At 43.5% G+C, this 27,760-nt stretch overlaps 2 protein-coding genes across 5 annotated transcripts in view; one reads left to right on the top strand and one right to left on the bottom strand.

Annotated features, from left to right (window-relative positions):
• Positions 1–12,867, bottom strand: part of hs2st1b (heparan sulfate 2-O-sulfotransferase 1b) — a 48,615-nt gene extending 35,748 nt beyond the window's left edge. Inside the window, exons 1-2 of one of the 2 annotated variants that reach the window (XM_076990461.1) lie at positions 12,441–12,552; positions 5,015–5,185 (exon numbers count right to left, since the gene is read on the bottom strand). In XM_076990461.1, coding sequence (XP_076846576.1) covers positions 5,015–5,036 — 22 coding nt within the window. In that variant the 5' untranslated portion in view covers positions 5,037–5,185; positions 12,441–12,552. Of the gene's footprint in view, positions 1–5,014; positions 5,186–12,440 lie in introns of both variants that reach the window. The other variant, XM_076990460.1, reaches the window with a different exon arrangement.
• A 6,671-nt stretch (positions 12,868–19,538) lies between these two features.
• The window catches only part of dzip1l (DAZ interacting zinc finger protein 1-like), an 11,220-nt gene continuing 2,998 nt past the window's right edge, over positions 19,539–27,760 (top strand). The window contains exons 1-12 of one of the 3 annotated variants that reach the window (XM_076990487.1): positions 19,539–19,777; positions 21,836–22,408; positions 22,737–22,821; positions 23,026–23,150; positions 23,272–23,433; positions 23,730–23,849; positions 24,053–24,115; positions 25,608–25,727; positions 26,151–26,181; positions 26,362–26,433; positions 26,553–26,686; positions 27,399–27,618. In XM_076990487.1, coding sequence (XP_076846602.1) covers positions 21,896–22,408; positions 22,737–22,821; positions 23,026–23,150; positions 23,272–23,433; positions 23,730–23,849; positions 24,053–24,115; positions 25,608–25,727; positions 26,151–26,181; positions 26,362–26,433; positions 26,553–26,686; positions 27,399–27,618 — 1,645 coding nt within the window. In that variant the 5' untranslated portion in view covers positions 19,539–19,777; positions 21,836–21,895. Of the gene's footprint in view, positions 19,778–21,835; positions 22,409–22,736; positions 22,822–23,025; positions 23,151–23,271; positions 23,434–23,729; positions 23,850–24,052; positions 24,116–25,601; positions 25,728–26,150; positions 26,182–26,361; positions 26,434–26,552; positions 26,687–27,398; positions 27,619–27,760 lie in introns of all 3 variants that reach the window. The other 2 variants (XM_076990485.1, XM_076990488.1) reach the window with 2 other exon arrangements.

The raw sequence follows: 27,760 nt of genomic DNA, 5'->3' as shown, positions 1-27,760 counted from the left end.
CCAAGCTCCTATGAGTGATTCATGGTGGTAGGTGGGAGGTGCCATGGCAGGTGTCTGTGGTATGATAGTGTGTGGTAGTTGGGAGGTGCCATGTACTGATAGGTGAGAGGTGTCATGGAAGCAATCATTCATAACATCTCACCATCACACTATTCAGTCACATGGGAGTAAAGGTTCAGCTCAATGGTCAGTTCAAATCATTATATTGATTTCTGCATGTCCAGACTGTGGTCTATATTCATTCTCACACAGTGCCCATTAAAATTAATAGATAGTCGTGTCTGTAGCTGTATCCACTACTAATTTAATTTTAATGATCAAAAAGCATATACAGTGCGCCAATCTTTTTAATTTAAGAAACACTTGGAACAGTAAAATCCTTAAGCTTCTTTTTATAAGCTAATTTTTTTTTCAGGGGAACATTTTAAGCCTAATTCCAAACCCCTGCTAGATCCTTACTGAACAAAGAAGGCATACTCTGCCTTTCTGCTCCTTTAAACAGAAACCTTTGTGGAGAGAAGTGGGCAGTGGCTGCTTAGAGACAGAAGCTGAAAGCAGAAAAACCTTTGGAGGCCGGTGTGGGAACAGCTCCGTGGCGTCTCCCATTGGCTGTCCGTCCTTCTCAGCCTCCGTGTGCCCCCAACACCAGCAAGCTTCTTGTTCTGGAGAGGATTCTCTGAAGGGATGGGGGGTCTCCCTGGCAAAGCCCGCACTGTAGAGGGCAGAGGGAGACTGACAGCCGCCTTTTTGCGATGTTAAGCCCTGCTGTACCAGGAGGGTTAGATTTCTTCTCTCGGCTTCATCACAAAGACTGCAGCTTTAATGCTGAACCTGCCACGCCCAGTGCAACTCGGTGCAAATCACGTCTAAAATGCTGTGAGAGAGCAAAGAGGCTGATGCCTCCTGCTGACTTTTAATGGATTTTCGGTCATGCACCTCCATAAGAGGGAGGACATGGCATGGAGCATTTGGCAATATCCGATTGCAGTGTGCTTCAGCTCTGCTCTCTGCTGGTGTTGTTAAGCACTTGTTTGTGGTGTGGGCCTGTTCACATTAATTTCACAAAGTGGTTGATCACAACCCAGGAGTGAGAGGTGAATCACCTCAGCATTGTTGTCCTTTTGCTTGGCAGTTATACTTCACTCTCTGTTCATTATTCGTTGTACTCGTCATCAGAAAGCACAGTTTTCATGTAGCTTTTAAACAAAACATTTCTTTGATTATCACAAGGTTCGTTTTGTTCGTCAAGCATGGGACTGTTTGCACTTGCACATGTCGATGGGTTGCTGAATGATGAATGGATTTACATGTCTGTGTGTGATTGATGTAACTGTGTTAAATTGTTATTATGTGTTTCTATTAGGCTGTGGTGGTATCTACAAGGCAAAGACTCTTGTACTGTGATGAATGTCCATGTCCAGAGGGTAAACTGTACCCGGGAGTGTTGGACCAACCTGCATCTCACCACTACCACACTGAAATCTATTATTTAGAAAAAGAAAATGGGTTCTAGATGAAAGATTCTAAGTGAAAACTTAACATCATATGGAACGCAGGTTAAAGCAGAGGGAGGGTGGGAGAGGAAAGGAGTCTGTTAAAGTAAAAACTAAGGGCTGCTTTCTTATTAGTGATTCCAGGACCACCTCCTCACGTAGCCGCCGAGGCTGAGGTCACTGACGCCGGACCCAGCGCTCCGTTAGTCAAAACAGTCGATCTACCACCAGACATGAGGGCACCGAGGCGTTAGATCCCCCTAAACCAGAGGAAATTAAACTTGAACAACCAAAGACCAGTAGCGTGACCAGAGGAAGAGAGAGCCCTGAAGAGCAACCCCAAGACAACACAACTGCAGCATATAGTTTCCAAACCTACAAGCTGACCAACACACTAACCCAAGGGGCGAAAACCACCTCGCCAATTATGAATACTTACAGGTCACTGGAGGTTCCAGAGATTAATGTCACAAACATGCACTGATGTGGCGATGTACACCAAACATGCTGAGAGATGCCTGGGTGATAGACAACAGAAAGAATAAACCAGAAGACACACGTGATGTACTTCCAATCCTGAAGCAGAGAAGGTCTGGCAGGGTTGCCTGCAGTACGCTGGGTGTGGACGATCCGGAGATCAGGGCAGAGGCCATGGTCAGGGTAAAGGTAGAGAATGTGTCAATTGTGGGCAATATATGTATGTAGACCAATATATATGGCCAATGTTGCAAAAAACTGTTCAATAAAAATGTGAATGGACAATGGCCTATTTTCAAAGGCCTAATTTCATCCCAAAATAGCTCTGAATAAAATGAGGTAGGAAAACTGATGACACAATTTGCAGAAATGACCAACACCACGTTATCTGCAGCCAAGATGAGCAAACAGTCAACAGGAGGGACACTGCACCAGGGCTACCCAGTGACTCCACAGGAGGCTGCCCTAAACATGACCCCAAGTCTGGACAAAATCCTCTCTGTATGTGCTTTGAGACTCCCGTTAACCAAAATGAATACTAGACAATTAGGTAGCATAGCTTACACACAATGTATTCTGTCTGATCACTGCCCTGTCGCTACAAGGCTACGCTTTGACTGTTTAGTCTCAGGATCGGTGGTCAGAAATTTAGACATGGGTCAATTTTTTCAATTCTCAAATCATTTTTATTCATGGGATTTAATTAGTGGCAAATCCTTTGAGACTTCATGCAGATTTGGATGACAGCAGGAGATCTTGGGTCTTCTGCGTTGAACATCTGTTCTCCCACTATGGTCCTTATGTTGTGTTTTAGAACAATTTACAACAAGTGTTTAAAACAACTGTGTAGGGGACTTTTATATAGGTGCTGGTTTTGTATTGGCAGCAGTTTCTTTAACACTCACACAATTTTTGTGCTCAATAGAACTCAGTACATCATACATTTCACCCAGGTACATGGGACAACACAGGCCCATAGCCGATATCTGTATTACAATGTACTGATTGTGGAAAATTGAGGTAAATGTTTATACCCCATCTATAGGTGCCCAGTGTTCTGTAACACCTCAGCTGTACAGGCTAATCATTGTCTAGGACATTGTAGAACATTTAGTTATCATTTTTAGCGCTCGTTTTGAAAGTCTTTTTAATCGGTTTTAAATGTGAGTATTCATATGGTGTATTGTTTTTTCCAAACATCATAAATATTTTGTTGATTTTGCTGCCTCAGTATTTTCAGTAAACTTGATATCCCAAGGAGATGCAGGCAATGTTGACAACACTAAACCACACGGAGAATAGACATCACTTACTCCTGGTGTTAAAACATCAAAATTGTCTTGGGGCCTGTGATGTTTATATGACCCTGTTGCCCTTTAACATGAACACAGAAGTAAAGAAACAGTGAAGACCTGAAGCTCCAGACGATGAAAGAGTTATGTGTTCTTCCCTGACACTCTGAAGAGCCTTCCCCTAGGAATTACCTTAGAGCCCAGAGACGCCTAAATACACTGGAGGAAGCAACATTGCAACTGGAACTCGATTAGGATTTGATACAGTAATCTTGTTTTATTGAGACTGGGCTGAGCCAGGACAGCAGGGTGGACACTGAGGGGAACACTACTGTATAATTAAAGCAGATAGGCATGTCTTAATAATAATTAAGCAATTCAGTGCTCATCAGCTTTAATAAATACCTCATATGGTGTGTTGCTCAACCAGTGTTGAGAATTTGAATACACTTCCTTTGGCAACACATCTTATGACTTTACAGCAAAACCAAAAAGTGACGTAAGTAAATGCAAGTAGAAGCTAAGGTGTTGCTTTGAAATCCTGAATTGGGTATTTTTTCATGTGTGCAAACACACAGACAAACTCACTGCATTACCATATGTAAATGTTCTGTGATGAACCTGCAATTGAAACAAAGTCAAAGTATTTTCCAACATGTCTTTGCTGTCAAAAGTCCTTTGTGAACAAAGCTTAAGCAGTTTTATGGAAGATTTTATGTGAAACATTTTAGTGATCAGAGAAATATCATTTGTGCCAATATATCAGTCTCGCAGAATAAATTCCATAAAGAAACATGATGGCTAATAAATTATAAATTTATTAAATCATTTCAGATCTTACCGTACACCTGTAGCAACTGCTCCTAATATATGGAAAACATCTATTACTCCAGTACCTAAAAGTCCAGGATTTTAAGCGTTGAGTGACTGCCAGTCCCATGGTGAACTCTACTGGATGGTCAAGTGCACGGTGAGACCCGTTATCTTTACTGAGTCATAGCAGAACAGTTAGACCCACTGCAGTTTTCTTATAAAACAATCCCACTCGTGCCAAACAGTCAATATTGGTTGTAGAGGCAAACATTACACTTGACAGGTTTTGCCTCAGGATTTTACAGCAGTTTTATAAGCCCTCAGACTTTAGCACATTGATTCAGTATGTGAATGCCATGTTCTCCATGAGGAAGCATCATGTAAAACTGACACAATAGCCCTGTTGCAACTTTAGTGAAAATGGCCATATGAGCTTTAAAGCACAAAATGCAGTTAGTGCAAGTTAGTCAAATATTTGGCTCACCTAATTCCAGGCCATGTCAGCAGTGTCAGTCCTGACCACATTAAGGCCAAACTTTCCAAACCAAAACCATAAACTAACAGCTCAAGACCTTACTATACCTGATCCAGTTTGGGGGGGGGGGGGGGGGGGGGGGGGGGTCAGAAGCCAAGCAGGCATTTAAGAAACTAAAGCCAGCTCTCTCATTCATTTACTATCTGAAATTGTTCCGCCTCTACATAGATAAGAATAATGACTATGTCTGTCAATGTGAAAAACTATGGTGACAAACACCACCAACTCAGCAATTTATCGAAGCACCTTAATTGCTTAATTATAAGGGCTGCTCCCCATTGCAGCTGCTCTCTAGAAGCCATGGTAAAGAGCTGTGGTTCTGATCTGGTCACCATGCACCATGTGTATGCACCTCACAGTGATCACGTCTGGGTTTCCCACACACTTATCTAATGATGACTCACCTGCAGAACATCTCGTTTTCATTAGAGAATCTCAGCATTCATCACCTTTACCCATGGAGACTCTGACCTGCTAATGAGGCTGGGACCCTCACATTTGTCTCGCTCTGGAAGTCTGTAAGCCCAGACTAGACCTCTGGTCATCGTGTGGCCAAAGGGAAATGCATTATATGCCTACAAAAGAACATAGTGGTATCAAACCAGGTACATAACACAACCTTTGAACATTTTATGCTTTGATTTCAGTGTATTCTGTTAAACTGTTAAATATGCGCTGTCACAGGATCAAGCCAGATTGGAAGATGGACGTTTGGTTAAGAACCGGAGATGGAAGGTCTGAACCCAACGTAGGTGGCAAGAGCTGTGGGAAATTCTTCTGACAACACAGTCAGTCAGTCACTTGGATCACTAAAAGAGACCCTGATCCACTGCTCACCCTCACTAAACAAAGGGAGAAAAAAAAATATCACAGTAGAGTTTCTTTCTCTTAACTCCCAGTCTAAATATAACAATTTCATGTATTTTTCATTATCATAAAACTAGAAAATTTTCATCATGACAGAGAGACAAACATGACACCCATCTGAGTGCCTTCTGAGGGGAGGATTAGGTGTACTGGGATTCATCAGCATCGTTATGGTAGCACCAGTCCTATTACAATTTGACCAGTACAGCAGTAACTCAACTTGTAGTGACGTTAGACCCTCCATGACAGCCATAGCTGGTGCCCTAGAGTTACACTGTAGGTCCCTGTGGTAATATTTGGATTTGGGGTCACCAAAAGATACCAGCCCTATATTAAATGGGACAAATTGTCATGTTACAAGATAAAACCATCACAATTGTAAATTGAACTATATGTAACCCATGGGCCATGCCAGATAGCTCCTCAGATAAATTAAAGAAAAATTAAATGTATAAAAAAGTGAGGCTTAATGGTAAAATACCAGATACAGGTCAAGGCATCTCCAGATCACCATTTAAGTGTATGTATCACATACATAAGAAACCCAACATGTTAAAAGGATAAGGCCATAATTCTGGTTGCTGCATGAGAGCACTTTACGACTCCTGACTATTACCCCATTAACAACTCAAGCAACCAATACACATCACTGGGTGATTGCAGAAAGGCTGGTGATGGTTCCCGCCAAGTGGATGGTCAAACTCTGGGGCACTGACACACTTGTGTGATAAGCATGGAGGAAGCGAATCAGGGTGTCGCACACCCAAGATCAAAGCATACCTGCAAATACCCTTTTAATTCTATTAAAATTAAATAAAGTCAAAAAAGAAAATATACTACTTAAAAAAGCAACAAAAGCTAAGAAGACTAAATGTCTCCAAGCATTAATCAGCAGTCCCACAAATCAGCCTTGGACTAGAATTCAGTGCCGTACTAAAACAAGGTTAGTGGCTGATTAATCAGCAGGAACAATGAAAAGTCTCTCTCTCCCTTTTAGACCACCTTAAATAGCCCAACCACAGGCTAAACCACTATCTCGGGCAGGTAAGTTACAGAAAAACATTAAAACCAAATTTCAATGTTACTACATCTCAATGTCAGACCTGCGCACATTCTCTTACAAGTTTCAATCTCCATAATGTAGCTTTAGTATGGTTATTGGTAGGCTCAGACGTTTCTTTCTCCAGGTGTTCTCCCCCACAGCACCCCCTACACCTACATGGGAGTGGGCTCTCCGGACCAGTACAAGAGGTGGAATTGCTCTGGCTGCCAATGGTCAGATTCAATCTTTTGGAACCAGGGTCTGAAGTAAAGCTACTCATTAATTATCATTAAAACAGTTACCAATGCACTAAAAGTGTCCAGTAACTGGCTCTGTGAGGGTTGATCTATGACCTCATCACAGGGCTATAGCAGAATTTCAAAGTAATGATATTTAATCAACATCAAATAAATTTAGGAGAAAAATGAGAAATCAGCATTCTACCACAATGCAGTGTTACTTTCCTAGGTGACCACATTAAAAATAAAGTCTATTCTATGTCAATTTTTTTCCTAAAACCATTATCCAAACATTTCAATAATTGAATGTGCAAAAGACTTCTAGAATGTGGTTGCTAGAACACTCAGATGCTCTAGATAATGTGCTGCCCAGAAAAGGAGTGTTTGAAGTGCTGAACCCGTCCAACAGAACATGTTGTGCTCCATTATCAGACAAGCTTGAGAACATTAGCAACCTGATTATAGTGAAATTGGTATTTGGTATTCCATCACTCTGATATTCCATTACTCTTGGGCTTGTCTGAACACTCATTCAGTGCTGGGGGTAGGAGGCGTCAGTGAACACCATAATTCAACACACACTTCACCAGCTAGTTCTTAGTGACACTACCAAATGTGTGCCATATTTTGTCAATTGTGATTTGCACCGCAATCGAAATTTGTCCTCCGGTTTTAACCCATCTGTGCAGTTAGAACACACACACACACACACACACTAGTGATTATTAGGGGGCTGTGGATCACACGTGCCCAGAGCGGTGGGCAGCCCTAGCCCGGAACCCAGGGAGCAGTTGGGGTTAGGTGCCTTGCTCAAGGGCACCTCAGTCATGGCCTCAGGTCTGGGAATCAAACCCACGACCCTCCGGTCACAAGACCAGTTCCCTACCACCAGACCATGACTGCCCCAAATCTGCAGTCCAACCAGATAAACCTTTATCACCCCAAGATTATCAGAGTGGTTCAGAATCAGCTTATTGTCAGCATATATTACTGTTCTAACAAGTACTAAAAACTATGTTCTAATTAGTGACATACTCATTCTTTTTCTCTTCAGCTTTATATCATTTATATTATTTGCATGCGTGTCTCATCTGTACGGACACCATTGTTAATTAAGAGTGAAGAATGTGGGTGTATGAGGATAAACAGACTTTAATTGTGATTAGTAAGACAATGTTTTTTTTTTTAGGGCTGTGTACTGAATCAAGGGTACAACACTGTTGATTCCCAGAACACAGCAACATGCCTTTTGGGGCATTTTTGGAGCTGGGTGTCATGTGAAGCTCGTGTACCCAGGAGCGAGACAGACAAGCCGATGGTCTTGTGAACAAAGCTTTAATAAAAAACTCATCTGAGCAACTCAGTTTTCTGAGCTTGTCTAATGACCAAGTAATGATGATGCTGGCCACACCCTGACATCTAAACATTCAACATGGAGCATAACTAAAGTTGGTCTTAATACTATTGTGCGTCAAGAATGAAAGCAGCAGAGCAACAGCTGCAGCAGTGCTGGCAACAGTACCCGCACCTCCACCCGCACCTCCACCCAGACTCCTTCAGACCCCATCCCAGATTTGTAAATAAATACATACCTACCACCACCTTGTGTTGTCCAATTCCACCGACTCCTGAGGCACACAGACATGACTCAGATGACTAGAGTCTGATCTGAATTTCCACATTAAAATTCATACTTATGCGTTCACAAACACATTTGGATTCTTCCTCCATTTGCTTCATCAGCCATAACTCACCTTGCAGCATTAAAGGCCAAAAGAAACCTTTCCGCTCGTAGCCACACTTAAGAAATTGAGTTGACCAACACTAGAAATTGGTCAACTGAGGCGTATACGAGTGAATATTTCCATTCAAGGGGAGATACAAGACCGAAACATGCACATATTGGTCATGCATTGGGGTAGGATAAAGAGAAATGCTGACAACCAAAAAATTTAAATTCACTACAGACATCTTGAGACGGTGGCATCAAGTAAAGGTTTGGTGTGTCGTGTTAACCTCAAACCGTGCAGTCAGAAAACACAACATTTTCCCACTTGCTTCCAGAGGTTCGTTTCAAAGTCAAGCGAGCGGACACATCCCCAAAGGACTGCGCACTCTTCTCTGCTTTCCTGTCTCCGCAAATAGTGCAGAGCGGTGAAGACAGCTAAAAGTTTGGCGAGTATATTTCGCAGCCGTCTGTTAGGACTTCTCATCGCTGAATCGTATTACAAAAAATCCCCAGAGCGGCGCACACTACCTGGGCATGAAGTGCAGGCGTGGAGGTGCCCAAGCATGGGGGAATAAATCACCCTGTTCAGAAGGCGTTGGAGCAAGGCCTCTGCTAAAGAGTGCTTCCTTGTGTCCTGCCATCAGCTGCCCCTGGGCGTCTGTATCACAGGCCTGCCAAAGAAGACTTCTCCAGCCAACATAGAAAATTTATCTGCTGCTAACGAGGGCGGCCAATATTAAAGTTGGACTACGGCATCAACACTGCTGGGATCACGCGCATCGAAAACATTAATTATTTTGGCACCATATAAAGCTCAGGCTGTGGTATTTTAGCACACACAGAAACACACACTGCAGAAATAACAAAATGGACAAACTGGGTTTTACTATAAAAGATAGAAGTACACAAGCCAAGAAAGCATGAAGCACAACTACACATTTTAACTCCGTGCAGTATGAGGTGGGGGTTGTAGAACACTACTAACATTCTGCCCCCAAACCCACCTCTCTACAAAATGTCCATATTTACATTTATCCTGTTATGCCGGCCCGTGAGACAGCACAAGATGACTTGTCAAGAGTCAGACCGCTGACAATGCCAAAAATTTTCTATTACTAAAGCAGAGATCAAAAACTGCAGTGAGATATGGTAGAAAACATGTGCCAAGCATTTTGTGGTCATTGCCATTGTTTCTCAGGTATAATGTTGGCCACACATTAAACACCTGCCCATCAAACAAACGCCCCTTTCCAAAAAGCCTTCACCGCCTGCACAGGTCTTTAAGTATGCTGACTCAACACAGTTCTGGGTCACAAATGTAAATATGATACGCATGAAAGTTTGGAACTACGGGAATAACAAGACGACCGTATTCATTTAAAGAACTGTTAATGGTAGATCACCTGGACAATACTGGTTTATTTGCAGCAAATGTATTAAGACTACACACAACTGCTTCATCCCAATCTCTAAACAAACACTACTACAGCAGTTCTGATTATTCAGCGCATTCTCTTCAGAGATTTATTCCCATGTGTCTCTGCTTTTCAGTTAAGACAACTCCCTCTCAGATTTTTACGAATATTCACAGCTGTGTCATTTCGTAGATTTCCTGTGCAGAAATCCTCCATAGGGACATGCCTGACCTAGAGATACTTCCCAGTAGATTCCCTTCTAGACCAGATGTACGAGTAAATCATGCATGTGTATATATTACTAGTATTACTTGCCTGAATCATAAATCAAACTCTGTATATATACATATACATACATAAATGCAGTTTCTTATACCTGCTTTAGGTAAACAAGTTTATGCAAGTTCAATTTTTTATTCAAAGTTCAAGGTTGTCCACAGGGCACAAGCACCAAGTTTCTATTGCCAGCAGTGAGCATCTGCATTAAATGAATAAAACATACCATTGTTAAATGATACGGTAATTCAAACAAAAGCTCAACACTACCAGAGGTCCAAAATGTGCATTCTGGAAGGAGCTTGATGATGAGTTGACTATCAATTTACTAGACCAACAACACGTGAGCAGCAGAGGGAAAAGCCAGACTACGCAAACAACTTACGAACACCCAAGAATAATCATAGCAGAGTTGCAATGTGAGAGTGTTGAGAAAGTGCACAGGACAGGTTCACTAGGTTCACTAGAGTGTCTGTAAGGGAAGAGTGTGGCTAAGGTACAGAGCAGATCTCAGGAGGGTAGAGCTTCTAGAGCGAACGCCGTACACAGCGACCACTCTGTTACTGAGCAATGCACATGAATATTCCTTCAATGTCAAAAGACAGAGAAGCGAATAGAACATGTGTAAAAAAAAAAAAGCCCGCTAGCTGATTTTGGAGTGATGCAATTCAGAATGTGGATCATTAGTAGTGCCTGACGAAGAGATTTACAGCTTTAAGAGTGAAAATTGCAGCTGAAGTGAGAGAAAACTGCATTTTCCATCTCCTGATGAGCTAAGCAACATTAGGCAATCTAGTACATGTAGTGCGGCCGCTATAAATTATCAGCCTCCAAAGGCAAGATTTCAGTCAGATTTCACTCATTTGCCAAACATAACCCATGATGCCTCTGGGCTCATCTATCAACATACTCCCCACCTCACTACAGGTCCTTGCCATTTTAATTAACTCATCTTAATGGAATGGTTTATATCTCCTGACCTGTAATATATTCTGGAAAACAAATTGACCTGTAAAAGGTTTATTGTCAGTAGCATGATATGCACAAGACTTTTTTAAATGTTATACCAAGTGGTCTTTTTAAATTAATGGGTTTAACAGAAACAATGCCATTAGGTGCCCCCCCCCCCCCATTCAAACCCGACACTTGAAGAGCAGGTGTTAATGCACGCTTCCTAGCTACACTTTACCCACTGGTGGCCATGAAAAGGGGGCCCAGAGGAAACTACAGACCACACTGCGCACCATTCAAAAGAGCCACACGAGCACCAGTCACTCCAGTCCGATGCAGTTCTTGAACGGTACACTAGCCTTTTCTCCCCGACACGTTTCCACAGAGAAAATCAGCAAGCAGCTTTTGTTCTTCCTCTTCAATAAATCAGCGGCTACAAATGAGGTTTTCCCACTTTGTTAAGTGCTCAGTGAATTCAGCGCGCGCTTTGCAACCGTCCCGGTTCCTTCTGAAACACAAAGCTGCACTTTCCCCCCTAGACACGTCCACAAATGTCCGTGCACACCTGTGTTGTAGACCATCCATCATCTCACGGCCCATTAGATGATGCGCAACTACCAGGATCTGAAGTCTCGTGTCATTTAGTGAGAGAAGGCAGGTTTAGTGTGCGATTTCTGCTGGGTTTTTTAGCTATGCTTTTCAAACACCATCAGAGGCAAAAATTGTATGATTAAAAAAAAAAAGACATTTTCTAATAATCATATAGAGTGACATGTAAGATGCTTGTCAGTTTATATAACTAGATATAACGTTAGTTAGCTGTCATAAGGCATATAAAGATTATGCAAAAACGTCGTTTTCAGCATGTTGCATTAAGGCAGGTCCAGTGGTCACCACGCCTGTTGGACGCACAGGGGGAGCAGCTCGTGTTTGTAGAGGGCAGCTGCTGTATTGGGCTCGAGCGAGTGCCCGTGACGACGGGCACGAGCGGTTAGCAGCACAGCTACCCACCCGGTCTTCCGTGTTGCTCCAAACCAATACGAGCGATTTAGTTCGCCGGTTAGCGTCATCTAACTAAAAGCGCCGGACCAATAACATGTTGGGTGTGTGTGTAAGATTAAACGGCGCTCGCGAGCTCCGGTCTAAGAGGTGAACGGTGCTGCTGCTGCGTGCGCGCGTGCGTGCAGCGGCGGTGTCTCCCACTGACTCGTAGTAACGTGCGTTAGTTTCACCACCGTCGCTCGTTCCAAACAGCGAAGCTCGGAGATGTTCACCGACCCCCGAGCAGCATGCACGTGTCGACGCTCTTACCCAGCTTCTCACGAGACTCCTCCAGCTTCTGAACCTGCTTCTCAATGAAGAGCACAGCCACTCCAAACGCCAGAACAGCCAGGAGCTGGAACCTGGGCGGCAGCATAATCCTTAAGAGCCCCATCAAAGTGCCGGGTGCTCGTCTAGCTGCACGTCATGCCGCAAACGCAGAATTCAAACGTAGCCAGACAGCTGGACCCGGAACGCGACGTGCAAACGGGTCCACGCGGGCGGTGTTGGTTATGACTTGGCTGTGCAAAAAGAGACGTTGTCACTAACAATGTGGACTGCGTTTCGGTTGTTTCTCTTCCATTACTGTTCACTTTGCTGTGTGAAGTGTTCAAGAGTTCTCGGATGTGCGCAGCTCCCCCTGTTCACTACTGCCCTGCGTCATGCAACAGTCGCTTTATTCCTCGGTGTGTGAGAATGAGTCGAGGCGCGTGTAATCGAGCATACAGTGCCATCTGTCGTATTGGAGGAGAGTGACAGGCCCACCAACCCAGCAAGACTCGGACCTCTCCCTCAAAATCCACCCTCATTGGTCTCTGTCTGCAATTGTTTCATGAGTTGAGTTGTATGATACGTGTTCGACGTGCAAGAGTTGACATATGTCAAGTCATGTCAAATGTATAGTCAGCCAGAAAAATGAATCTAAGTGAGATGGGGAATGTAGAACATTTAAAAAAAATTGTTGCATTCATCAGTAATTAAAAGAATAAACATATCAATTCACAGACATTACAAATGTATAAATCTGTGGCCATAATCTCAGAGTCACTAGAAATAAGCCCATGTCTGTTCTAGCCACCATCATCTACAGATATTTAGCCCTGATTTATAGCCAACATTATTTCCTGGACATGACGTACAGAGATGAAGTTTGTACACGTTTCATTTGCAGGTCCATGAAGTTCAATTAGCAAATCAAATAAACACGGAAATCTAATGGGAGACAGTGAATGGGATGAGCCCCCTGTGCCCTGCGTCAAAGATTTAAATAGAAAGCAAAAATATGAATTACAACATTCACCCACATAACAATTGGCATCATATCTTCCAAGGCCAAAGCTCATTTCTTTGTCCACTGTCCCCTGGTGTGCAGTGTCCCTTGACTCCTATAAGTGGGACTAATACATGGTGCATAGAGGGATGAAAGAGATAAGACTCCAACTGGGCATGAAATTGCACCAGATCAAATCGCCTGTGTATTTCGCTCTCGCTTAAAATAGCTCCACAAAACGGCACCAGGATGGAGAAGTGAGCTTCACCTACACCATCTTCATGAATGCATGAGTCTAATCCACATGTCACTGTACATGACAAGCCGTGTGTGAGTATGTGTGTGTATGTCATGTACAGATGTGTGTGTGTGTGTGTGTGTGTGTGTGTGTGTGTGTGTGTGTGTGTGTGTGTGTGTGTGTGTGTATGTGTGTGTGTGTGTGTGTGTGTGTGTGTGTGTGTGTGTGTGTGTGTGTGTGTGTGCGTGTGTGTGTGCGTGTGTGTGCATGTATGTGTGTTTGTTTGTTCTATGGGATGTGCCTTTTGGATCATATTGAACAATGCTGAAATATCTGCTTGATATAAAACCATCTTCCGGAGGGTTTGTTCTATATTATATAAGGCCTGTGTTGCAAACAATGAGATTTTATAGAGTTAAATGGACTGAACATTCTGCTGTAAATTGTTTGAGTGCATTCAGTGTCATCTAAGCACTTGCAAGTACCTTTATGATTAAAGGCATTGGAGCAGATAACAAAGGGGCCATTATGTGTCTGTTCTCAAAGACAGAGAGAGACACACACACCGCACAGCTTCCTCTGTCAGCCAGTGCCATAACACGTCATCTTCACCATGTGCACAATTACTACACTGAGTTGTATTTATTGAGTTTAAAACAGTTAGTGATTTCCATATGGACACTCTCACCCTGAACACACTCTCACCCTGAGCATACTCTCACACTGAACATACTCTCACGCTGAACACTCTCACCCTGAGCACACTCTCAGACTGAACACACTCTCACGCTGAACACACTCTCCCCCTGAACAATGAACATACTTTCACCATGAATGTACTCTCACACCGAACATACTCTCACCGTGAGCACTCTCTCATCCTGAACGCACTCTTACCCTGAATACACTCTCACGCTGAACATACTCTCACCGTGAGCACTCTCTCATCCTGAACGCACTCTCACCCTGAATACACTCTCACCCTGAGTGCACTCTCCTCCTGAACACACTCTCACCCTTAATGCACTCTCCCTGAATGTACTCTCACTCTGAGCACACTCTCACCCTGAGCACACTCTCACCCTGAACACACTCTCACCCTGAACACCCTGTTCCTTTGTTTTCATAAACAATATCACTGCAAATCATTTTGATTTGTTGCCATGCCTTCTCACTAATGCCCCCCACCTCCATCTATGGGATGCTAATCATTAGGGGCATTATGAGACACATACACTTCAGATGATTTTATTTCATGACTCATCTGAATAAGTGCAAATTCCCTCTAGCTAATGAGTACTGAAATCACTCTCTGAAATGACTTGCTAAGAATGCTCAAGGATTTGAAAGATAGCCCCTCACTTTCAAACCAGTCTCTGATGTGCACCATCAAACTCATTAGAATGGAGGTGTTTCTGTCAACATTCCTGTCTGTACCCAGTGTCTGGGACGAACTGGAGTGGAAGATGTTGTCTTTTCACACCTCCTAAAGGATCCTAAAAACATTTTCGGCATTTCTATCCAAAAACACCCTGTTTTCTTTCATAGGTCCATAGCCCTGCAACATTTACACACTCACACAGCTTCAATCCTCAGTGCTTTTGATGTATCATTTTTGCAGGATCTCTTAATGGAAGCGGTTCCTCTTTTCCCAGCATGCAACAGAATGAAAAGTAGCGACATATTTACATCTGCAAAGCAGTAAGCAGTAAAACAGTGTGATGAACACCATCCTAGCACTCTTCACTACAAACCATTGAGCAAATGCATTAGCCAATACTGAAATAATGCAATCACTAGTTCTACAACTACATAAAAAAGGAAGGTTTTTTTTTTTATTGGGGCGTGTCAAAAAGATGCATGATGGACAGCCTTCAGTCAACAATAACATTTGCTTTATGTTTAATGTTATGAGCAGTTGAAAAACAGGCAATTCATCACAGTACCAAACTAACTAACCTGTTTTGGTTCACACAAAAGACTGACATTCTGCTTGTTTTGGATTGCTCATGCAAAATAATATAATAACATTTTACATTTTTTCTTCAGTCATTTTGAGGAAAAACGTTTTGTCTGCACTTAACCAATTTTAAAATCTGAGTGTGTGTGTGTGTGTGTGTGTGTGTGTGTGTGTGTGTGTGTGTGTGTGTGTGTGTGTGTGTGTGTGTTTGTGGTAGTGGTGTGTTACCAGGAAGTCCCAGGATGGTGAAATAGGGCCTGTACTCAGTGTCATATTTCAATCATTATTAAATATTTGTTGTATTTCTATATAAAAATAAAATGATAAGGCTCCTTATATAGTGTCTTTAGAAGAACCTATGGAATAATTGTGTTCCAATGATGAATTTGTGATCATTGTAACATCTCGAATCTTGACCCACGTAGGGATGAAGATGATGATGATGATGATTTCATTACCCAGACCCAGTAGTCTACCATGAAGATGATATGGTATCTAGGTCTTTCCATAAGACACTTATCACTGCATCCTTTGGTCAGTGACTACAGCTGCAGAAGGCGTCCACTGCAAGTGTGAGACCGCAGGGGTTTGTGGGATTTGAGAGACCACAGCGGTGTCTGGGATTTGTGTGCAGTATTCTGTGCGTAGCTGCAGTTCTAGTGAGGGTCAGTTGTGCGCCTGCTTGAGGAACAGAGCTGTACTGGAGGCAAGCGATCAGCTCATTAAACAGACAGTGAAGAATGGGCCTGTTCAGCAGGCCCAGGGCAGCCGGCACGTGTGCTGATAGATCTATTTAAACACCCCAATGAGAGAGTGGAACATGGCTGTGTGCACAAACCCACTGCCAACTGTATCACTCCAGTGACACTGAGAAGCTTTATCTACAGTAAAACATTCACTGCATTTTAATAGTGTTCACTAAAGTACCTAGCCTATTGTTTGAGAATCAAAATGATTCTAAATGTTTGATTACTCCTAATTTCTTTTATACATATTCCCATTGTGGTTTTAAAGTTTTTTTGCAAGACAAATAGAAAGAACTTTATTGATCAAGAGGGAAACTGCAGTTGTAATACAACCAAAATGTGACACTGTGTGTGTGTACACAATAAATGTCTTTAATTGCATGTTGAATCTGATCTTTTGTCAGATCTGACTTGGTAGCATCTGAACACATTATAGCAACTGCCGATCTTTTTGTCGATTTTCTCATTTGGTTACAGACAACACAACCAACTATGAATAATTAATACTGAAACAGGACCCTTTAGGACTTTGGCTATAATTAACCCAACATGCCTGGAATCTGTGAACTCTGTTTCAACTCTGTGTCAAAGGATAATTTGTGGACAATGTGCAATTTGTGATTTAATTTAAGCAGATTTAATAATCGAATTCATTTAAACATCTGTGTTGACTGCAATGGCTGTTAAGGATGGCTGTTTCTAATCAATTAACCAATTAACCATGCCAGTGTTATTGAGTTCCTTTACAATTAACATGGTTCCACCTTTTTGGAACAAAAAATGAACGGCAAGGTTCAGAAATTAATCTGTGCCATGTGTGTGCACGTTGGTTGTTTCTGTTTACTTGTTTGGTCCAGCCATAAATTACAGTGTCTTCATCATCGCCATGGGAACATCATGGAAGTGAGCGGTCAGGATTTAAGACATTTTTTTCTTGGTTTGCTACCATCCACAGGGGGCGCTGCAGAACCCTTCGCTCCTCTGCACCCCATGGCCTTACTGTTGGCGAGTGTGCAGTTGAGACAGGGATGCAGTGTAACTGCCGTGAAGCGCCACCAGGATAGCCTCCTTGTAGAGAATATACTGCTTGCTAACTGGGAGTGAGTGAGTTAAAATCTAGTACTATGAGGTGCTTCGCATCTAATAAAAACTCTTTCCTGAACTTGATGTCAACTGAAGTGCTTCTCTGGTGATGAAATGTAATAATAGAAACTCGGTTTCCCGCTTTTCGGAACTATTTAGCAAGTTCTTTGTCAGCTATCTAAGGAACGTATAATTAAAATCCTGGAGGTTAAAAGCCCGGCGGTTGGAAGGCAGCAGAAATGCAAATGCCATCAGCTCGCAATGAATTTGTAAATCTGCAAATGCATTTTTTTATTGGGAAATAACTCAGTAGCGAAAATATGTAAGGAATAAAACGGAACTGTTTCTCTTTTACATTTGAATTTCGGCTGCTTTCTAGCAAACCGTCTTTGATAATAAATGTTTTATCGCGACTGTAAATGCATAAGAAAATCACATTTCAGTTATCATATGGCGGCATTATTGCATATTCAAGTACAATTTAATCATTTTCGAGCAATACATCTGAACCTTCCACAGTCTGCTTTTTTATTTAAATGAAAACATTATGAAGCGACCAAATCTTCGAAATGAAATGCCAGTAAATGAATCAAGTGCATACAGAATGCAATTTCAAATTTTCAATTAAGCCAAACATTGCCTATTGAAGTGGGATATTTTTATTACAAATACGAATACGCATTAGAAATAAATTGCATATGAATTCTTTATTTGAATCTTGCCTGAGATATGCTTCTAAACTAAATTGAACGTTATTTCTTCCAAATAAACATGCTAATGAATCTCTTTTAGACGCTGATATTCTTATCTTACTTATAACATCGTGGATTCCGACGGAGTGGCTCTCCGAAAATCTGCATTACACCTGGATAATTCAGATGCCACAAAATAAGATACTGATACTCTTCTGCACTTTATTAGAACATCTTTCTTTTAGGAAGAAGACGGTCTGAGACGTTTTGAGCTATGCTTGCTCTCTGAAAAGTTCAGGTACAAACATTTTTATTATGGCAAACGTCAACGTAATCTGAATTCTGGGAACCCCAAGGCGGTTGTAAAATATATTTTAGTCAACAACGCCCCCTATGTTTACTTTCTGGTAATTACAGCCGTTTTATATAAGTCCTGGGAATTCCAAGGGGACGAGGTCACAAAACAACAAACAGTCTGAATGTAACCTAACTAAATATTTCTCCATTGTAATATTACATTTCCAAGACAATAATGGAAGAAAATACGAAATATTACAGGGGTTCAAACTAGTAAAACGGAGTGACCCGTAACCGCGTCTGCTCAGTGATCTCCAAGGAAACAGTTTGTGCTTCTTAAGCCTGGTTTATACTCGACGCGCCGCGAGCGGCGCGAGGGTCCGCGCGGCGAAAATGACGTAATCGCTGTGGCTCCGCCCGTGCGCGAGGGCCTCGCGCGCTGTCGCGGCGCGAGGTCGTGCACCTCTCGAATTTTGTAACTTCGCGCGCGCGCCGCGCTTCAGCGCGATGGACAAAGTCATGTTTGCCGGGTTCATACACCTATACAAGGTGGAATTAAAGCACTTGTACGTCACTTTAAAGGTCCATTTCAATATTTCCCAGCACGTTAAACTTAATTAAGTTAAATATTTATACATATACTCGAAATGAATCGAAATAATTCGCTTTTTTATCACATTATTTAATGGTTGTTTATTTTCAAAACGCCCAATCTTAACGTCTTCACGTTCTCTCATGTTTCGTCCTGGAATTACAAGAGGCTCGTATTTGTTAACGTAATTTCAACATTTTAATGTACTTTAGCCTAAATTCCAGCACTTTTCAAACCTGAAACACAAAGCAACATTAAAATGCGTCAGGTAAATGTTCATTCCCTTTTTTTGAGGGGTGTTTCTTTATACTACCACATATAGTTTCGGACAACATTGCAAAGTCATATTTATGTTTGATGCCTGGTGTATATATACGGTCTCTGGTCAGGTAAAATGTTCTTTCACCGGTTTTGCAGAGGTTTTTTATTCTCCACTGCCACCTATCGTTTCGGAGAACACTGCAGCGACGCTCGCGACGTTCGCGAAAGTATAAACGCCTACACCGCTCGCGCAGGGTCGCGCGAGGTGGACGGAGCCGCGCGCTACAGTCACTCGCGAAAGTATAAACCAGGCTTTAGTCGCTCCACCCCTGCGTGCAGCCTCCGGCCAGCTGTTGCACATACTGCCCTCACACATTAAACGTCGCGTACGCAACATTGTGTTATCTTCTGCAATGTTTGCAACTAAAACATCGTCAAAACGCTGTTCAGGAAAGGCTGCGAACAGAGGTAAGACACGAACATCCGAGCACGTTTGTTAACGGCACCTAAGTTAACGTCAGATGTCCGCGGGTCTCGTTCTTCCTACATAGAGCAGCAGGCGCGCGCACTCTGACCGGCGTGTAACCAGCGTTGTTGCAGTGTGTTTACTTCCCTACTTTAACATTGCAAGTAAACGACTTCTCTGCGCTTATTGCACTGAAGTCGGTCTTGTGGGAAGATAAGAGGCCCGTTATTACTCCATAGTCCCATGAGGTTCACACGAGCTTCTCTCCAGAACTGGACCGACCCGCCTGTATGTTTCTGATGATTTAGCAATCTCTGAACTAACTGAAGTACCTCCCATATGTGAGCATATCTAGAAGATAGCTAAAGTGTTTGTTTGGGCTTGGTTATCCTACGAGAACGTCAGAACACCGTAAATGAGAGCGTTTACCTCTCAGCGCCACGAGCTCCGTGCGGTGTGGGAGGTGACGGCGCGCGCTCGTCTGCGCACTGCGCATGTTCAGGTCGTCATCCCGGAATACGTGTCAAACACGTTTACAAGTTCATCAATACCTTGGTGATTTTGTCTGTACTGTTAAATGAAGAAGTATCCGGAACCTGTCCTCTCTCTTTCTATCCCTCGGTCTCTCTCTCTCTTCCCAATGAAAATGCATTAAGATTAATTATACAGTTGATTAACTTGATCTAGTTTTCAATTTTACAGTTAATGATACAATTGATACAGTTTTTTCACTGAAATAATTGGGGTGAAATTGGAGCAAGACACTTTTTATTCATTAGTCAAATCCTATGTGTGTGCATTACCATCTCATTTCCCTTCAAGATGGTGCCATCTACCCTTTTTTGAGAAGCCTAAAGACTTAAAGATTACCAGTGTCCTTAAAACCTATTAAGATTTTGAGAAACCCAGTAGTGAACATCAAACACTGTTTACATAGTAAAGGGTTCGGAATAATTTCGAGGGACAGAATAACTGACATGACATAACTGAGAAACTTAGTAGGATACAAGACACCTGTCACACATCCAGAGTGCTGTTAACTTGAAAGAGAAGTTTAATTTCTGGTTGTAGGTGTTAGAATGCTGAGGGGTAGTCCACAGGTGGGGTGTTAGAGTTAGAAGTTGGTTGACATAAATGGACTTCTGTCTCATGATGGGTGTTGGAGATGTACAGAACTTTTGCAGGGCTTGTGTGGGCTGTGAAGATGTCTAGGATTTGAAGGGTATTTGTGGGTAGAGGGTATTTCAAAGTAGAAAGACTTAATAATTTGAATGTTGTTATTGGAAGGAAGAGGGCTGTATGCATGAGGAGAGGCATAATTGGGCGTGGGGAGCTCTTACACCTTGTGTGAGAGAACCTTTCTCATACACTTTGGGTAGTTTCTCCATATTTGAAAATGTAGTATTCCATATCTGAAAATGGACTGTGGTCTTCTTATGCACCATATATTGTTTGGAAGAAGGCTAGTAATGAAACAAATGGCGTGTTTAAGTGACTGAGTTGAAGGGGTGGCATTTGGTTACCAGCAAGCCATCGGATTAGAACAATGCAGTTGCGCAAACCTTCGAAGCAACTGAATGTTGACACACTCCAGGGAAACAGAGGCAGCCTGTTCAGTTTAAGTGCTAGAGAAGATGATGAGCTATTTCCCAATGCAGTGCTGGGTAAATAAGTCTTTTTTGTTTTAGATGTTGCTTGTGAATTATTTAAACAATATTATTTCTTTCAGTTCTGTTCATGGTCATGATGTGGAGTATGGTGACACAAAATGGATACAAAATGTGAAGCATTATGCTAACAGGAATATACAGTATGCTGCATATTATTATAGGACAGTTCATAGTATATAGAATAGTATAGTTCATGTAAGACATTATAATAGTATAGTTCATGTAAGACATTATAATACAGAAATAGATTGTGCTCTTATGGAAAAACACTACTGCATTTCTGCTTATATCTGTGCATTTGCTATAAACATGTGTGCAGTGTAGAGACTAGGACCAGTTTTGTGTTGAGCTGGACTGATTTTTTTGTCTCTTTCTCCCCTTTCTCACAAGGCCTCCCCTAGGAGTGGTCACTACCCAACACCCCAGCCTCTTTTCCCTAAACCCCTAACCATGCCGGGCCGGTCCTCCCCAGCCGAGCCGCACCCTGCCATGGCCTCCGCTCCGTTCTGGAGCCCCGGGACGCTTCCGCAGGTTTTCCGGTTCCGTTCGCGCACGGAGCCCATGGACTGGCGTCGCATGGCGGCCGTGGACGTGGAGCGCGTGGCGCGGGAGATGGACGTGAGCGCCCTGCAGGAGTTCGTCAGCGCCGTCACCTTCTGCGACGTGGAGGGCGAGCGATGCCCGAACTGTCGCAGCCCCACCGACGGGGCCCTCATCAAGGTGCTCCGCATGTCCCAGCTCAGCACCGAGTACCTGCTGCACTGTCAGGACTGCCTGAGCGTGCAGGTGTCCGCGCTGGAGGAGCAGCTGCAGGGGGCGCTGTCTCAGGCCCGGCGCGCAGCCGACGAGCGAGCTCGGCTGGAGAAGGAGTTGCAGGAAGTCAAGCTGGAGAACCGGCGCAGGAAGAAGATGATCGCCACTCAACAGCTCCTCCTACAGGCCAGTGCCAATAATTACCACAAGGTGAGCTGTAGGTGCAAAAGTTCATGAGAAAAACTTTGGAGTCACTGTATATGACACTGCTAGACTCAAAAATAAAATGGTCAAAAAATATTTATAATTTCCTTCTGACACCAATTACTGTCACAGTTAAATCAGCAAATGACAATATAAGAGACAATAAGAGAGTGTGACACAAGAGACAAATACAGGCAGCAAACTGAACATGAGCTTTAATGGAGACCCAAACATCTGCAGGAAAACGTGTAGCCTGTCTCGGACGTGCGGATGCATGGACGGAGTGAAAGGTGGTGTGTTGGCTAACGCTGCGTGCTAATCCCTCTCGTTTCAGTGCCAGTTCTGTGAAAAATCCTTCGTCAATTATTCCTACCTGCAGTCACACGTTGTCCGTCGGCACCCTGAGGTCACAGAGGCAGGTACGAGACCTCCTTAACGCTCGTAAACATGAGTCACCCAGAGAAAACCTGAGAGCCAGTATGAGCATGTCATTGTGTAGGTGTCGAAGGTCAAATGCTAGAAGACCAGTCACTGCCAGTTCCAGTCAGTCCTGTGTGCTGAGGGCTGATGTGTATAGTACCAGATTTCTGCATCCTGTAGTCCACACAGTGTCTGTGTGTCAGAGCGGCAGAAGAAGAGACAGGTGGAGCAGGTGGAGGATGGGATCCAGGAGCTGAAGGAGAAGCTGCAGCTGACCCAGAGTCACCTGGCAGCAGAGAGGGAGGCCGACGCCCACCGCAGACAGCAGGTGGGTCTGGGCCAGCCAGCGCTGGGACAGCAGGCCACCACAAGAGGGCAGCGTAGGCAAACTTATGCACTCTGGCACATTTAAGTCACCTGTCACCGGCAATGCATGTCTCCCCGCCCAGGAGGTGTTGGAACAGCGGAGGAGAGAGGACGCAGAGAGGGAGGTGATGGAGAGGTGGAAGGAGGAGGAGAGGAGAAAGTTTCAGCAAGAAATTGGGCAGCTGCAACAGCTGTTTCTTCAGAAGTTTAAAGACATGGCAAACAAGAGCTCCTCCATAGAAGCTGTGAGTGTGCAGCTGCATGCTGGTTACATGTAGTTACACCTTCCGGGCACCAGATGGAGACACATTGTCAGCTGTAGAGTAGGACAGAATATTCAATTGGCAGTGCTTTAAATTCAGATGGATGTTCCTGTCACTAATGAACCTTTTAAATTTCATTTCAGTTATCATCATCACATAGATATGCTTCCTGGAATTCCTGGGGATCATAGGGATCATTTCTTGAATGTTTAAAATGTTATTGTACATGTGGTGTGTGTGTTTCTGTGTTTCTGTGGTGTGTGTGTTTCTGTGTTTAGAAACTACAGGAGCTGGAGCGCCGAGAGATGAGTGGACCTAATCTTAGAAGTGAGGATGAGCATGATGAAGAGCGAAGGTGGATGAGGGAGAAAGAACTGACAGACAAGATGGCTCAAAAGGTTCCAACACCCCACAAAATTCACTGTCTGATGTAACTTAAAAATACCATTACTGTAAATACTATTAATGTTGTAACATATTTTATATTTTATATGTTGTAACTATTAATGTTGTAACATATTTGATGCAGATAAAAGCGCTATGAAAACATCAGGCTCTTCCAGGGTTTACGGCTTTGTGTTCTGCTTCTGATGTGTTTCAGAAAAATGAGTGGCGGAAGAAACTGACAGAGATGCAAAACAGACACCAGCAGGAGAAAGAGCAGGTGATGAGAACTGTAGTGTTCACCACAGCTGCACCTGGTTACGTTAGTGACAGAGGAACTGTAGTGTTCACCACAGCTGCACCTGGTTACGCTAGTGACAGAGGAACTGTAGTGTTCACCACAGCTGCACCTGGTTACGTTAGTGAAAAAGGAACTGTAGTGTTCACCACAGCTGCACTTGGTTACGTTAGTGACAGAGGAACTGTAGTGTTCACCACAGCTGCACCTGGTTACGTTAGTGACAGAGGAACTGTAGTGTTCACCACAGCTGCACCTGGTTACGTTAGTGACAGAGGAACTGTAGTGTTCACCACAGCTGCACCTGGTTACGTTAGTGACAGAGGAACTGTAGTGTTCACCACAGCTGTACCTGGTTACGTTAGTGACAGAGGAACTGTAGTGTTCACCACAGCTGCACCTGGTTACGTTAGTGACAGAGGAACAGTAGTGTTCACCACAGCTGCACCTGGTTACGTTAGTGACAGAGGAACAGTAGTGTTCCCCACAGCAGCATCTGGTTACGTTAGTGACAGAGGAACTGTAGTGTTCACCACAGCTGCACCTGGTTACGTTAGTGACAGAGGAACTGTAGTGTTCAACACAGCTGCTCCTGGTTACGTTGGTGACAGAGGAACTGTAGTGTTCACCACAGCTGCACCTGGTTACGTTGGTGACAGAGGAACTGTAGTGTTCACCACAGCTGCACCTGGTTACGTTAGTGACAGAGGAACTGTAGTGTTCACCACATCTGCACCTGGTTACGTTAGTGACAGAGGAACTATAGTGTTCACCACAGCAGCACCTGGTTATGCTAGTGACAGAGGAACTGTAGTGTTCACCACAGCAGCACCTAGTTATGCTAGTGACAGAGGAACTGTAGTGTTCACCACAGCTGCACCTGGTTACGTTAGTGACAGAGGAACAGTAGTGTTCACCACAGCTGCACCTGGTTACGTTAGTGACAGAGGAACTATAGTGTTCACCACAGCAGCACCTGGTTATGCTAGTGACAGAGGAACTGTAGTGTTCCCCACAGCAGCACCTAGTTATGCTAGTGACAGAGGAACTGTAGTGTTCACCACAGCTGCACCTGGTTACGTTAGTGACAGAGGAACAGTAGTGTTCACCACAGCTGCACCTGGTTACGTTAGTGACAGAGGAACAGTAGTGTTCCCCACAGCAGCATCTGGTTACATTAGTTATTGAGAGAAGTTATCTGATATCACATCACTTTAGTGGAAATGCTGTTGTGCAAAAGTGAGGATGTACTTTACAGAGAGTGTGTGTGACAAACGTAGTGTGTGTGTGTGTGCGCGCGCGTGTGTGTGTGCGCGTGTGTGTGTGCGCGTGTGTGTGTGTGCGCGTGTGTGTGCGCGTGTGTGTGCGCGTGTGTGTGCGCGTGCGCGTGTGTGTGCGCGCGTGTGTGTGTGCGCGTTTGTGTGTGCGCGGTGTGTGCGCGGTGTGTGCGCGCGTGTGTGTGTGTCAGCTGCAGAGTGAGAACATGAGGCTACAGGACGCTCTATCTTCTTCTCATGCTCTGAAGCAGCAGGTGACATTGCTGACGTCTCAGCTCACACAGAAAGACAGACTCATTCACTCCCACGTGCAGAAGGTGCGTGTTGGGGACACAACTTTACACACACACACCTAGCTTTAAAGTTCAAGTATGTAAAGTCTAATGGTGCTTTATATAATTTTCATGTACAATGTTAATGTATAGTTGCAGGACAAATACAGCAACCAGATAGTTAAATGATAAAGGTTTATGATTCATTATTGAGCAGTGCAGTGGTTTATGTGTCATTAGTGTAAACTGACTGTGTCTGTCACTGTGACTTGAAAACCAGACCATGTTTTTGTGTGTAACAGATATCAGGTTAATTTAAATGCATTTTTTCAAAAGAGATTTCATTCCAATTATGTATTTAAATGCAAAGTATTTTATGTATAATGTTGATGTAATGTAATTTATATATTACGGACATCTTTGCAAATGGAATCAGATTATCTGATTTTCCTAATTCTTGTATTTCAGATTAAGAAGCTCTCGGCCAGATCACTGTCAGGTATCAGACCTTCATGATATATGGACCAATCCGATATATGGACCATTCTGATTCCCCTTTAAAGTCTGCACAAGACTTGTTTTTTCCACAGTACTTCAAATTTAGATTCAGTGTAAAAACTGCTCAGTTTAAAATGGCATAATAACCTGGTTTATGCATAATTGTTTACTTATATTGTAGAGCCACCTATACACATTTCTCAGAATATTCACGAATCTGCAGGAGAGGAGGAGGATGAAGAGAAGGAAGAAAGTATGATTGTCCAAATATTTTAATTATGTAGATGAATTGCTCCTCGTATCGATGGGCACTTCAATGACATACTCCCAGGTTGGACCACTCTGGTATGTTGATATGTGCACCCCCTGCAGGGCTGGAGGACTTGATGGAGGCTCAGCATAAAGTTCTGGAATCGCTGAGAGGGAATCCAGACTTTGTGAATGAATTTAGACCCATCATGGAGGAGGCACTGGAGGAGCGGCTGGAGAAGTTGGGGCTGAGGAAGGTCCAACGTGCCATTTTATATCTATATTATTTTGTGCTTCTCGTTAACACTGAAGGATGAATAGATTGTGCAGAATACAGAGCAGTCTACAAGCAGGCTGAAGCATAGGAGAAAGTTCCCCATTTAGCAGGATAGAGATCATAAGCACATGGAGGGGTGAATGTTCTACTTTGGCCATGTCAAAGTATAGTAGTATTATTTAGAAACCATGGTCCACAGTAATCATCTAAAGAACCTAAAAAACCTACCTAGAGTAAATCTACCAGAGATGAGCAGGTGAAATCAAACCCAGTGTTCAAACGTGCCTCAACCCCAGTGGACTTCACGTCACTATTGATGAAAAGGTCGACCAAGTCATTGTTTGAAAGAGCTGTATACTCATGCAAAAAGCATTCACTAAGTTTTATTTTTATAGGTTTTGATTTTAGTTTAAGATGCTACTGCTTTGTATTCAACATACTGGCTAGAAAAATATGTGTAAATGTCAGTTGTAACCTGGATGAATGCTTTGGTGGAATACTTTGGCAAGGTGCTGTAGAAATATACTAACATAAACTGGTGTTAGCATGAGACTCATAAGAACACAGTAAAGTTGTAATGTGAGCCCTTTAGGTGCAGTCCACTGTAGGCACTTGGTGACTGTGCTTTTAATGTCTGGCCATTGTGCTGACTGGACTAACATTGCTCTGTTGACGTGTTGCTGTGTGTTCAGGGGACAAAGGGCATCTCCAGGCAGACGCTGAGGAGTCTGGGCTCAGAGCGCACTGCTCCACTCACACTGAGCTCCAGAGGCCTGGCAGATCTACAGGACCTGAGGGAGAACCTGGTGCTTGAGCTGAACCGCCGAGTGAGGCAACGGCAGAAGAATCGAGGGAAATCTGTCCCTAACACCCAGCGCCCAGCACAGTCACACCCCAACACACTCACCCAGCGTAAGCACAGTCACACCCCAACACACTCACCCAGCACCCAGCACAGTCACACCCCAACACACTCACCCAGCACCCAGCACAGTCACACCCCAACACACTCACCCAGCGTAAGCACAGTCACACCCCAACACACTCACCCAGC

The sequence above is a fragment of the Brachyhypopomus gauderio genome, unplaced genomic scaffold (genome assembly GCF_052324685.1).
Source record: "Brachyhypopomus gauderio isolate BG-103 unplaced genomic scaffold, BGAUD_0.2 sc75, whole genome shotgun sequence".
NCBI classification, from domain to species: domain Eukaryota; kingdom Metazoa; phylum Chordata; class Actinopteri; order Gymnotiformes; family Hypopomidae; genus Brachyhypopomus; species Brachyhypopomus gauderio.
This window is presented reverse-complemented; position numbering and strand designations above follow the sequence as displayed.